Source organism: Drosophila obscura, unplaced genomic scaffold (genome assembly GCF_018151105.1).
Source record: "Drosophila obscura isolate BZ-5 IFL unplaced genomic scaffold, ASM1815110v1 contig_14, whole genome shotgun sequence".
Classification (NCBI taxonomy): domain Eukaryota; kingdom Metazoa; phylum Arthropoda; class Insecta; order Diptera; family Drosophilidae; genus Drosophila; species Drosophila obscura.
The window spans coordinates 2,590,074-2,603,440 of NW_024542724.1; the positions used below are offsets into that span (position 1 = coordinate 2,590,074).

At 40.2% G+C, this 13,367-nt stretch overlaps 2 protein-coding genes across 4 annotated transcripts; both read right to left on the bottom strand.

Annotated features, from left to right (window-relative positions):
* Positions 1–6,345: 6,345 nt before the first annotated feature.
* Positions 6,346–6,708, bottom strand: LOC121405526 (glycine-rich cell wall structural protein 1.0-like). Its single transcript, XM_041596366.1, has one exon. It carries the CDS (start codon positions 6,706–6,708, stop codon positions 6,346–6,348), a length of 363 nt encoding a protein of 120 aa, XP_041452300.1.
* Positions 6,709–11,719: 5,011 nt separating this feature from the next.
* Positions 11,720–13,102, bottom strand: LOC121405510. 3 transcript variants are annotated; one of them, XR_005968615.1, is made up of 2 exons: positions 12,565–13,102; positions 11,720–12,508 (listed from the first exon to the last, which is right to left on the bottom strand). XR_005968615.1 is itself a non-coding variant. In XM_041596318.1 (2 exons), exons 1-2 carry the CDS (start codon positions 12,865–12,867, stop codon positions 12,435–12,437), a joined length of 360 nt encoding a protein of 119 aa, XP_041452252.1. In that variant the 5' UTR covers positions 12,868–12,878; the 3' UTR covers positions 11,720–12,434. The 3 variants fall into 3 exon arrangements, 1 of the variants encoding a protein (XP_041452252.1); XR_005968616.1 differs by having other exon boundaries at positions 11,720–12,518; XM_041596318.1 differs by having other exon boundaries at positions 11,720–12,491; positions 12,565–12,878.
* Between the last annotated feature and the right edge of the window lie 265 nt (positions 13,103–13,367).

A 13,367-nucleotide genomic window follows, 5' to 3' on the forward strand; every position in this document is an offset into this window, starting at 1 on the left:
GAGGTTGGTGCGGCCCATGCACAGCCCCAAGACCATTCTCAGGCTCCTGATATCAACGACGCTACCCAAGTGGTAAAAATTAAAGACTTAAACCAAGTACTCCAAGAACTAGAATGGGTAAAACAAAGAAACACCCAGCTAGAGAAAGCATTGGCCGACATGCAAGAAAAAATAAATGGCTATGAAGGCAGTAATACCGAATCCGAAATGGATTTTGAATACCCATCATTGGGGAAGAAAAGACAAAAAACCAAATCACCAATCGTAAACAACAAAAAAAAGAAACGCACGAGTGAAGCAGTATCATCAAAGAAAAAATCGGCAGCAGCAACATCATCATCTTCAGCAGCGACAGCAGCATCAACATCTTCAGCAGCATCATCATCTTCAGCAGCGACAGCAGCAGCAACGTTGTCATCATCTCCAGCGACGGCAGCAGCGGAAGCAGCAGCATCAAATATGGTAAAACCAAAGCAACAAGTTCCTAACATATCTATCTACAATTACAACCCTAAGTTACTTACTAATATTATAAAAAAACCACAACATTACATTCATACTAGACATTAGGAATACAAATCTTGTACACCTTAAGACTAAAAATTTAACATAATTTATTAAAGTTAAAGAAATCTTAGATAACCAACAAATTAAATACTTTTCACAAACACCAAACGAACTGAAGCCATACACATGTCTTATTAAAACAATACAATTAAGCACATATGATATAGAGGAAGTAAAGGGGGCACTAAATGAAAGCTTGCCAGATTTAAAAATTGAAAATATTAAACCATTCAAAGAGAAATTCTGGCTAGTGCAAATAGAAAAAAACCAGGAAAGCATTAGGCAATTACTAAACCTCAAGATATTACTAAACTGCCGCATAGCAGTAGAACCTCTGAAACCACATATAAACGCAATCGTCTAATGCCACAACTGTCAACGATTTTCACATATTGCAAGCAATTGCAAATTATCATACAGATGTGTAAAATGTTTGAACGAGCATAATCCAGGGCAATGCCCAATAAAAAAGACTGATAATCCGTCCGAAGACATTAAATGTGTCAACTGCGAGGGGCAGCACACAGCTAATGCCAAAATCTGTCCGATTCGGCAGACAACGCTTACAAAACTTCAGGAACTTAGAACTCTGAAAAGAAACAATAATAACAGGTATAATAATAATAATGGGGGTGGCCAAAACGCAATACCAAATCATGACTTAAGCAAATCAGAATGTCAATCAATAATTAAAAATAACCAACCTTTTGCATCATTATTTAATAACAATAAATTTAAATCAAATATTGGCATTTCCGCCCACTGTGCAATGTAACGGGAGACATAATAACAAACGACAAAGCATTGTAGCTGAGTCAACAATAACCGCTTCTCCAGCAATTTCTGCCAACGATGCGATCGCTCTTCAGAGGGAAATAGCACTGGTGCAATTGCTGATTATCACAGTTGCCCAATAACACAATATCATATTAAATCCAAATTAATTCAATATTAATTCCAATTCCCTTTTACCATATTCTAACTAGACTGAGCACTTTTTGAACCTTTTGTTACCTATAAATAGAATTTAAGTTTGTTGAATAAAATCAGTATCAGGTTCAGTACCATCACTGCCTGTTCACTCATTCTCTACAACTGCAATCAACAGAGGCTGTCGCCGTGTCTTCAGACCCTCATTTGCTCGACGTAGGAAACCCTCTCCGCAGTCCAACTGGTTCAAGTTCTAGTTGCGACGACAAATTTGTAAAGGGTTTATGTACCGTATGCATACCAAATCACACACACACACACAAACACACATTAACACAACGCTAAGTTGCCCTGCAGTACGGGTAAGCGATGTGTAAGCAACCACACATCAATGGCAACGTCATGCAACTCGATGACATAAGCGATGACCTGCCATACGATGGGCTGTTTACTTTAACACAGGGATGTCCTAGGAGCATAATCGATGACAAAGTAAACGAGAATTAGCCGAAAGTAAGGCCTTAATAAGCGATGAATTTCCCTTAAAAAGTAAGGCCCTAATAAGTGATGTATTCAAGTACAAAATTTTGATGAAAAAGGCATGGGTAAATTCTGTTTTAAAATATTAAATTTCTTTTATTTATTGTTTTCTTATAAAATTGTATGCATATTCACATTTTTGTGCTGTGTGTTCTTTTTTCCACAGAACCTTTTTATTTTTTTTGATTTGCTCATGTTCGTAAGGCCGTCGTGCTCATTCCGGGCACTTCAACTAAATCGCCTTTAAAATAAGATGGGTTAATAATTAATTAAAATTAATTTTAATTAAAAAATATTGTTCAATTGGTTTACAATGCTCTCAGTAGATCAGTGCATTTGCGCCAAAAACAAAACACCCGCCAAGATATGTACCTGTTCGGCTCAAGACTCGCAAGAACCACTCGGGTGGTTTTTATACCCGTACTCAAAAAAGAGTTAAGGGGTATATTAGATTTGTGGTAAAAGTGGATGTGTGTAACGCAGAGAAGGAAAATTTTCCGACCCCATAAAGTATATATATTCTTGATCAGCATCAATAGCCGAGTCGATATAGCCATGTCTGTCTGTCTGTCCGTCCGTCCGTCCGTCCGTCTGTCCGTCTGTCCGTCTCGATGAGCGCCTGGATCTCAGAGACTATAAGAGCTAGAGAAACCAAATTTGGTTTCCAGACTTATGTGATATCACACTGCTACAAGTGTATTTCAGAATTTCGCCCTGCCCCCTTCCGCCCCCACAAAGGACGAAAATCTGTAGCAGGCACATTTTTAAAGATACGATAAAACTAATAACGCAGTATCGTAGAGAATGACCATATCTACCAGACTGCCGAATCTGAATCAGATCGGATCATAATTATAGCCAGAATGAAGAAATTAATTTTCAGTTGCTTCCCCTCCCCCTGCCGCCCACGACAATGCAACTCATTTTCCTTCTCGCTCGCACACTCTGCCGCGTTCAGTGCGCGAGCAACCCCTAGCGGAGGAGATGTAGAATATGAATGGTACATGTAGAATATACATGTTAGATGTAGAATATACATAGTATATGTAGATGTAGATAACAGATGTAGCAAAAAAATGTAAAATGTCAAATGTTTTTTTTTTTTTAATTCTAAATAATTATATGCTCAAAAATGTAAATGCTGACTGAGTACGGGTATAAGTAGAGTCGCGTCCCCAGAAGCGACTCACACGTTCCTTCTCGTTTTTTCTGTTTTCGTTGTTGGAAATGAACAATTTCGTCCAAAACGCATTTAATTTCGCAATATCACATTTTCTTCATTTTTTACAACGCACAATAGACTATTTTTAATTAAATGAAACACTGCACTTACCTGATAATAATTTTGCCCAAAATAAACAAAACCTGCGTCTCACTTTTCACCGCACAATTCTAACAACGTTGTCGACGCCGACGGCAAACCCGAATTCTGTTACGGCACGCGTCGTAACAGAAAGAAACAAAGAAAAAAAAGAGTTTGGTATGACCGACGCGTCGATCGCGACGTTGACGTCATATTCTACTCGTCTGTTGCAGCGGCAGAGAAAAAATCCTGAATGACGCGTAGTTGAAATTTGTCATCGCTCACTTCTGGTACTGCAGGGAGTTTTGAGTTTCGTTTCCAGGTTACGTAAATGTGTGTGTGCCATGTATTCACACATACTGTGCTTGTGTGTGGGGTCTACAATTGTTGGCCGCTTGAATTGGTTTTTCGTTTTGTTTTGAGGGCTGATGTGATGTAGCGACCTATTCAGGGCCGGATCAACCCTCAACCGGGCCCTGGGCAACCATCAATCTGGGGCCCTCCATTATTTTGTATTTTTCTCAGTGGCTATTATATTTATATTTTTATATTTTATATATTTTTTATTCATTCTTGGTGTGTTCTGTCGCTCGACTCGACGCGGGTCGGGTCGAGGCATTGACGAAGCCCGTTCATAAAATATTTTTTCGTTTTGTTTTGAAAAGCTGATGTTGCGTCGGGCGCGCGGGGTATTTCTTCCATTCTCTTTTAGGCTAGCCTTTGCCTCTGCTTTCGGCACACAGACTCACACATTTTTTTTGGTGCGTTTGTGTGCGAAAACAACAGACACGAAGTCAAATACGTTACTTATTTCTCTGCCGCTGCGAAAGCCGAAGAATTGTGCATAGGGCACATGAATGCTTCTCTGCTGCTGAGGCAAGCGAGCAGAATATGAAGCCGTTTGTGCATAGCCCGAAGCATTTTTCTCTGCCGCGACGTCAGCAAAGCAGAATTTTCTCTGCCGCTACGTCATCAGGCAGAATAACGAAACCACACGAAGTCTTTACGCTGTACGTGTGCCGACTGCGCTGCTCGAAATTTTTTCCTATGCACAGTGCATACGACGCTGCCGGCCTCTGGTATACAGCAACATGACCGGAATCCGCAGATTTATATCGATACTTGCCAATCGGGACCGTGTGTGGACTGCTAGAACAAACCCTGTTTTAGCTATGTTCCACACCCTTACGGAATAACTAGTAAATTCCTGCCAGCTAAAACAGGGTTGATGAATCAGCTGTGTTTTGTAAACAGAGCCAATTGTGAAATTCAACTGAAACTAAAAAAGGAAACAATGCACTTTCACGATCAAGTGATTGTGTTGCTGGCGGCATACATTGTTGCACAACAAAAAAGAATAATTTGCATCTCTATTTTTTGTTTTGGTCTCAGTTTTTGCCTACATCTTGCACCATTCACTCCAGGAAGAATTGTAAAGTATATATTCCTGAGCTGTGCATCAGCTGCATCGTAAACGAATTCCTGTCACAGTTTTTTTTAAATGAAGTTTAACAGGAATTTTTAGATTCCACTGTGATGGATACTATGCTTTAACATTTTTTGTTATGCTAAACGGTTCTTTACACGTGCTTACGGCAAAAACTATAATAGTCTTTTGTTGTGCACAAGGGTTAAGGCTTCCGAAAAAATTTGTCCGCACACAACCATTTTCTTCAACAAGCGAGCCACGCACTGAACGTTAAGGGATTAAAAATCGAACGATTGCAGCCGACGAGACCACCTTTTATAACTGCATCATGAGCGCTGCTACGTTTTCGGTTTTTGACATTGCATTGCATTGTTGGAATGTTCTATTGCTTTCGGATGCATTTGAAAAAAAGTGAAAGTGAACATTAATCAATTCAATTATTTAAACGAAAGGTAAGACAAAGGAATCTAAGTACAGCAACGGCATTTACGTAGACTTAGGAAGGAAACTAGCGATAGATTTTCCTGCCCATTAATATGTATTTGAATTTAACATTTATAGATGCTATAACTATAGAGGCAGGGACTGGATCAGCGGAAATACAACTAAGAAAAGCTCTTCAGCTGCAAAAAAAAAAGACATTTCAAAAATATATGTAAGAGCAACAGTAACAACATAAAAATAATTGATCCTAATAATTGAAAATACTGAAATTAAAAAAAAAGGAAATTAGACAAATTAAAAAAATTAAATTGTCAACTGCACGAGTTTTTCTAACCCTTAGTTGGGTACCAATTTCACTGCCCATATAACCCATATAAGGGTTACCAATTTTACTACCTACCAGATGGGTGCCCATTTGGTGAGTACCCAAATCGTCAACCACCAGAAGAGTTCCCATTTCACTAGTTTGGGGGGTATGGATTTTATTCATTGTTTATTTTGTTTTCCTTTTTCTTTTCGTTTTCTTTACGCAGCCAAAAGTCAAAAAATGCAAACAGATAGAGAGAGAAAGAGAGAGAGATAGAGAGAGAGGGAAGGAAAGGTTGGGAAGAGAGCTAGACAGAGAGCAAGAGAGCAGAAAGAAGGAAAACTGGTTTCCAGCAGATATGTGGGCATGGTCACTATTAACTTTTGCGAAAACGAGAAAAAGCTACGGAGTTGTGTAACTAGAGGGGCTGGCGGAGCGGAGAACACATTGCGAGGAGAAACAAGTTTGATGGAATCCGAAAATATTTCCATTATTACATTATTTCCAATCTGTTTCTGACGGTGGACCTTTTAATTGTTCTCCTTTTCTGACTTCTCATGTTCTGTGTAATTTTTGTGTCCATTGATCGATGTTGATCGTTTCACCCAACAGAACTCAATACAATTGATCGGTTTTTAGGAATTTCCAATGAAAATGGCAGGATACGGATGTCATGGTGTTCATGGTCGGATGCGTGGTCCTCCATTTGCCGATCTCCACTTCACTTTGCTTTTCAGTATCTTTATTCACAAGTAGCTTACACATTAGACATTAGACACATTAGACTGAATCCTAGCCCTATATCTGAATCCTCAATCCCGAATTCTACCAGCTGCCTGCGTAGGCATTGGCCGAGGCCTTGGCATAGGCATTGCTGCCACCGCCTCCACCTCCTCCACCGCACGAGTTGCAGCCGCCGCCGTTGTTACCTCCGCCGCCTCCTCCGTAGCTGTTGGCGCTGCTGCTGGCAAACGATCCACTTCCGCCTCCTCCGCCACTGGCAGGATGACCTCCGCCGCCACCGCCCCACTGCTGTCCGCCGCCTCCACCGTGGCCTCCTCCACCGTTGCCACCGCCGCCATGGCCGAAGAGGATCTTCTTCTTAAGCTGCAGTAGCGAGGGCTGGACAAGACCCACGCAGATGGCTAGGATTAGCACCCAGCTGCCGAGTAGCTTCCAGTGCCTCATTGTAGTTTCTATTGTAGTTTCAGTTGCTGTTTCGTACGATTTCGTTTCGCTCTGTTCTGTTCTGCTTAACTTGATAAAGCCGCTGACCAACTAATCGTGGATCCGTTGATTGTGTTTCATTTTATAGAATCTTCTCGGGGCTGTGGAATCGTATCGATGATGCGCTGGGCATTGTCGTCATCGTTCCAGGCCCTCAGCGGCTCTCATGCAATTGCATTGCATGGGATGGGGGTGGGAGATCTGGGGGTTTCAGGTTTGGGGAGTTATACACAAAACAATAACAGGGGCATGCCAGACAGAAACAGCGAACAGGTATTAACTATTAATTACTCAATGGGCCGGAGAAGCTCGTCAAGCATGACATGAGACACCTGAATACCCTGATATCCATGAATTGGAAGTCAGATGTGCCTGAGCAGGTACAATAGTCTCAAAAATGGGAAAATATGAAAAATAAGAAAAAAACGCCCCAGTAAAATATCACTCATACGACATGGTGAACGCATTCCAAGTATTAGTTTTTTTTACATACATACGAGTATTTTCCAATAAATAATGCAAATTAATATGGGAAAATATTGAAGATTAATTGATTATTTTTTGGTATTTTCAATACGGGTGTGGCTTATTCCTTTTTCCGTCTGCAGTTCACCTTTGAAATGTACATAAATTCTATTGTATGCGAGGTGCAATCAAGCATCACTCCTTTTGGGTTAGGGCATCTGCAATTATATGCATGACATCTGCTGGAAAATCCCTCTTACTCATACGCGAAGCATGAGTGAAAAATTCACATAACCAGAAAGTGAGAGAGAGAGAGAGCTAGAGGAATGGTGAGCGCCGCAGCCTGTGGCACTTGGGTGCCAAGCTACGTGGAGGAAATCTAAATTATCCAGAAATCCGTAAGATAAAAGCTCAAGTATACGCTCGTAAATATGCCATTACTCATCAGAATCTCTGTCTTTATCTTCAACTACAAGTATCTGCTCAGAACAATATTTATAAAGTTTCCCTCTCCATAGTCTAAGCTTCGCTCAGACCATCAGTATGTGGGAATCGATTGGCTAGCAGATCCAACAAACCTTTTTTAATCGAAAAAACACCGAAGTCTCCAATGGAAAAGCGGATATGCTTTTTAAATTCGGGTATATTGGAAGGGATCAAATTGAGTCCTCAGCTGACCAGCCCTGGTCAGCTAGCAGAAATGTTGTGGCCCAAGATAGTTTCCTTTGCACTGGTCAGCCTATGCCTGGCCAGAGTCCACCAGGCAGCGAACCAGAAGTCCACGACGAGCTGCCCCACGAGCTTCAGCCGAATGGGGGACAAGTTACAACTTCACGTTGTATGCAACTCTAGAACCACCCTGCAGTACCAGAAGTGAGCGATGAAAAATGTCAACTACGCGTCATTCAGTATTTTTTCTCTGCCGCTGCGACAGACGAGTAGAATATGACGTCGACGCGTCGGTCAGACCAAACTCTTTTTTTTCTTTGTTTCTTTCTGTTACGACGCGTGCCGTAACAGAATTCGGGTTTGCCGTCGGCGTCGACAACGTTGTTAGAATTGTGCTGTGAAAAGTGAGACGCAGGTTTTGTTTATTTTGGGCAAAATTATTATCAGGTAAGTGCAGTGTTTCATTTATATTAAAAATAGTCTATTGTGCGTTGTAAAAAATGAAGAAAATGTGATATTGCGAAATTAAATGCGTTTTGGACGAAATTTTTCATTTCAAACAACGAAAACAGAAAAAACGAAAACCACCCGAGTGGTTCTTGGGGAGTGGTCTATGCGAGTACTGAGTCAGATACAGGTACATATTTAGACATTTGACATTTTACATTTTTTTGCACACGCAACAAAATGTATATCTACATGACCAATATTCTACAGCATTGTTAACAAGTTGAAAAATAGTTTGTGGGGCGGGGGGGGGGGGATTAATTAACCCATCTTATTTTAAAGGCGATTTAGTTGAAGTGCCCGGAATGAGCACGACGGCCTAACTAAACATGAGCCGCTGTTTTTTTTGGGGGGGGGGGGGGGAAATCAAAAAAACTAAAAAGGTTTTGTGGAAAAAAGGAAACCAAAGTTTCTCTAGCTTTTATTGGCCCTGGGGGCCCGGGCCCCCCCGGGCAGGCACAGGGAGACGGGCGGGCGGGGGGGGGGGGGGGGAGGCACAAAAATGTGAATATGTATACAATTTATAAGAAAACAATAAATAAAAGAAATTTAATATTTGAAAATTTCCGAATTTACCCATGCACTTTTTCCTCAAAATATCAACAAATCCTTATACTTCGCAACAGGTACATATCTTGGCGGGTGCTTACTTTTTAAAGGGAAATTGTCAACCAATTGAACTAAGGCCTTACTTTTAAAGGCGAATTCATCGCTATTACGGCCCTAACTTTTCAAAGGGAAACTCATCGCTAAATAAAAGGCCTTACTTTTTAAAGGGAAATTCCCATCGCTTATTAAGGCCTGACTTTGGCTAATTCTCGCTTACTATTCATCTTTTCTAAGGGACATCCCTGTGTTAAAGTAAACAGCCCATCGTATGGCAGGTCATCGCTTATGTCATCGAGCTGCATGACGTTGCCATCGATGTGTGGTTGCTCACACATCGCTTACGCGTACTGCAGGGCAACTTAGCGTTGTGTTAATGTGTGTTTGTGTGTGTGTGTGTGATTTGGTATGCATACGGTACATAAACCCTTTACAAATTTGTCGTCGCAACTAGAACTTGAACCAGTTGGACTGCGGAGAGGGTTTCCTACGTCGAGCAAATGAGGGTCTGAAGACACGGCGACAGCCTCTGTTGATTGCAGTTGTAGAGAATGAGTGAACAGGCAGTGATGGTACTGAACCTGATACTGATTTTATTCAACAAACTTAAATTCTATTTATAGGTAACAAAAGGTACAAAAAGTGCTCAGTCTAGTTAGAATATGGTAAAAGGGAATTGGAATTAATATTGAATTAATTTGGATTTAATATGATATTGTGTTTGGGCAACTGTGATAATCAGCAATTGCACCAGTGCTATTGCCCTCTGAAGAGCGATCGCATCGTTGGCAGAAATTGCTGGAGAAGCGGTTATTGTTGACTCAGCTACTATGCCTTGTCGTTTGTTATTATGTCTCCCGTTACATTGCACAGTGGGCGGAAATGCCAATATTTGATTTAAATTTATTGTTATTAAATAATGATGCAAAAGGTTGGTTATTTTTAATTATTGATTGACATTCTGATTTGCTTAAGTCATGATTTGGTATTGCGTTTTGGCCACCCCCATTATTATTATTATACCTGTTATTATTGTTTCTTTTCAGAGTTCTAAGTTCCTGAAGTTTTGTAAGCGTTGTCTGCCGAATCGGACAGATTTTGGCATTAGCTGTGTGCTGCCCCTCGCAGTTGACACATTTAATGTCTTCGGACGGATTATCAGTCTTTTTTATTGGGCATTGCCCTGGATTATGCTCGTAAAACATTTTACACATCTGTGTGATAATTTGCAATTGCTTGCAATATGTGAAAATCGTTGACAGTTGTGGCATTAGACGATTGCGTTTATATGTGGTTTCAGAGGTTCTACTGCTATGCGGCAGTTTAGTAATATCTTGAGGTTTAGTAATTGCCTAATGCTTTCCTGGTTTTTTTCTATTTGCACTAGCCAGAATTTCTCTTTGAATGGTTTAATATTTTCAATTTTTAAATCTGGCAAGCTTTCATTTAGTGCCCCCTTTACTTCCTCTATATCATATGTGCTTAATTGTATTGTTTTAATAAGACATGTGTATGGCTTCAGTTCGTTTGGTGTTTGTGAAAAGTATTTAATTTGTTGGTTATCTAAGATTTCTTTAACTTTAATAAATTATGTTAAATTTTTAGTCTTAAGGTGTACAAGATTTTTATTCCTAATGTCTAGTATGAATGTAATGTTGTGGTTTTTTATAATATTAGTAAGTAACTTAGGGTTGTACTTGTAGATAGATATGTTAGGAACTTGTTGCTTTGGTTTTACCATATTTGATGCTGCTGCTTCCGCTGCTGCCGTCGCTGGAGATGATGACAACGTTGCTGCTGCTGTCGCTGCTGAAGATGATGATGCTGCTGAAGATGATGACGTTGCTGTCGCTGCTGAAGATGATGATGTTGCTGCTGCCGATTTTTTCTTTGATGATACTGCTTCACTCGTGCGTTTCTTTTTTTTGTTGTTTACGATTGGTGATTTGGTTTTTTGTCTTTTCTTCCCCAATGATGGGTATTCAAAATCCATTTCGGATTCGGTATTACTGCCTTCATAGCCATTTATTTTTTCTTGCATGTCGGCCAATGCTTTCTCTAGCTGGGTGTTTCTTTGTTTTACCCATTCTAGTTCTTGGAGTACTTGGTTTAAGTCTTTAATTTTTACCACTTGGGTAGCGTCGTTGATATCAGGAGCCTGAGAATGGTCTTGGGGCTGTGCATGGGCCGCACCAACCTCCTCCTCGTCGTCCTCCATTCCGGCCCCGATCCGTTTTCCGTTTTCGATGTGTAGGTGGACGCTATTTCGCCCTTTTCGTTTTTTAGTATCGCTGTTAGTTGGTTGGTATCCGACAGCCACCTCACTGGTAGTATTATTTTGCTGCTGCTCGCTGTTGTTTTTATTTTGTATTTTTTTCTTATTATGATGCGCCTCTCAATGTTGGGCTGCCCATCAGTATTGGTTTTGTTATAAAGGTTGAAAATTTCGGCTCGGGACTTGTTCCTTACCGCTCCCTTTGGGCCCTCCTCCGGTCTTGAAAAAGACCCTGAGTTGCGTTGGCCGTTTATGCTAAAGTTTTAATGTTTTTTACTTTTATTCCGATCTTATATTTGGTTTTTGCTCTCACTCTCCACATACACTTTTGGTTTATTTTGAATGTTTTCTTTTTTTTCACAATGTTTTCAATAGTTCAAGTACTTCAATTAATTACTGATTTAGTTACTGATTTTGTTTGTTGCCAGGATCAGAATATCGTCTGCATAGATTAGTGGCTGTATTTTGGCTGTGGATTTTGAGTTTGGTTCTCTGACAAAGTCTGGTATGTCTGCTAAATAAATATTGTATAGTATGGGCGCCAGCAGTGATCCTTGCGGAACTCCTGCCGTTATACTTCTGATTGATGATTTTTCTTTCCCATTTTGGCTACTGACATAAAATGTTCTGTCCGTGAGGTAGCTGCGGATTATTCTAGTTGTATTTGTGTCAAATTTGTGTATTTTCATCATTTTATAGACTAGTCCGTTTGTCCAAACAGTGTCAAAAGCCTTCTCAAAATCTAGCGCTATAGCGATTGTTGGCTTTTTTTGCTGTAGGCTTGTGTAAATAAAATTGTTTGCTACTGCTAGGGAGTGGTTAGTTGAGTTCTCTTCTCTGAAACCAAATTGATAGTTTTTGAGAGTTTTGGTTTTCTCCAAATGTTTTTTTAGATTTTCCAGCAGCATTTTTTCAAATAGGTTGCTGATTGCGGATAGAATCGAGATGGGTCTGTATCCTCTTAAGGTTTTATGGTCAGAGTTTGGCTTGGGGACTGCAATGACCTTACTTTGTTTCCAAGCTATGGGGAAGTATCCGATATTATAGCAGTTGTTAAATATTCTGGCTATGTGATCAAGGATGATAAGGTTGAATTTCTTTATTAGGAAGTTGCTGGTCTTGTCTGGTCCTATTGTTTTTTTATTGTTTTTCGCTTGGAGCCATTCTAGTAGTTGGTTGGCGTTTGTAAAGCCTTCCCTCCTTGCTCCTTCCCAATTACCATCTGCAGTTTGTGTCTCTCTAAAGTTAACTATATTTGTTAATGTTAGTAAGTCATTCCCCACAACTTCGCTTACCATGCTAGCATGGGCGAGCAGCTCAGGTGAAGATGGGGTCATGTTATCGTTTTGCTTGTGTATGTTTTCAAAAGACCAAGAGAGTGCATTTATTTTCTCTGCTTCTGTTTTAATATTGGGTGTGGACATGATATTCATGTCAATGGAGTTTTGCTCTTGTGTAGTTAGTTTTATATCAATTTGCTGCTTTCTGGACGGACATAGGAATTTTGTGCTTATTTTTGATGGATCTAGCCTTGCTATCTGATTTTCAATGTTTTGTATGTGAGCGGATTCAATGTATAGTTTTATTTGCATGGACATTATTCTTAACATGTTTCTGGTCATGTCTCTTTCTTGGCTTGACATGGTCCCATACCTTCTGTGCAGGAGGCGATAGAGAGCGCGTCTTTGTGCAATTAGTTTGATGGCATGTTTGCTTATGCTAATGCTTCTATTTGGTTTTGACGGGTCAATGTGGATGTTGGGCACTACTTCTGTTGAATTGATGGCTTTTTCCACCGCTTTGGTGAGCCTATCTATATGATGGTCAATTTCATTCTTGTTTAGGTTTTTGTTATTGGGCACATGTGTTTTGTTTCGCATCAGGGTCATGTTTAGTTTCTCGATGTTGATTTTCTTGTAGTTTTTAACTACTTGTAGGTCCTGTTTAACTAACTGAAAGCCGCCCAGGCGTAGCTTAAGCTCAACACCAAAATGGTCTGTATTGAAGTCGCTTACTATCTTGAGTCCCTCTCTCGAGTCTACGGGTAGCTCTGTTGTGCATATGAAATAGTCAATGGAAGAGTGCCTACCAGTATTGT

Bases quoted from the DNA above. Each gene is read 5' to 3' on its own strand.
- LOC121405526 (XM_041596366.1), bottom strand. From the start codon at position 6,708: ATGAGGCACTGGAAGCTACTCGGCAGCTGGGTGCTAATCCTAGCCATC.
- LOC121405510 (XM_041596318.1), bottom strand. From the start codon at position 12,867: ATGTCCATGCAAATAAAACTATACATTGAATCCGCTCACATACAAAAC. The intron at 12,492-12,564 runs GTAAGCGAAGTT...CACAAACTGCAG, and splicing joins TGCTCGCCCATGCTAGCATG to ATGGTAATTGGGAAGGAGCA.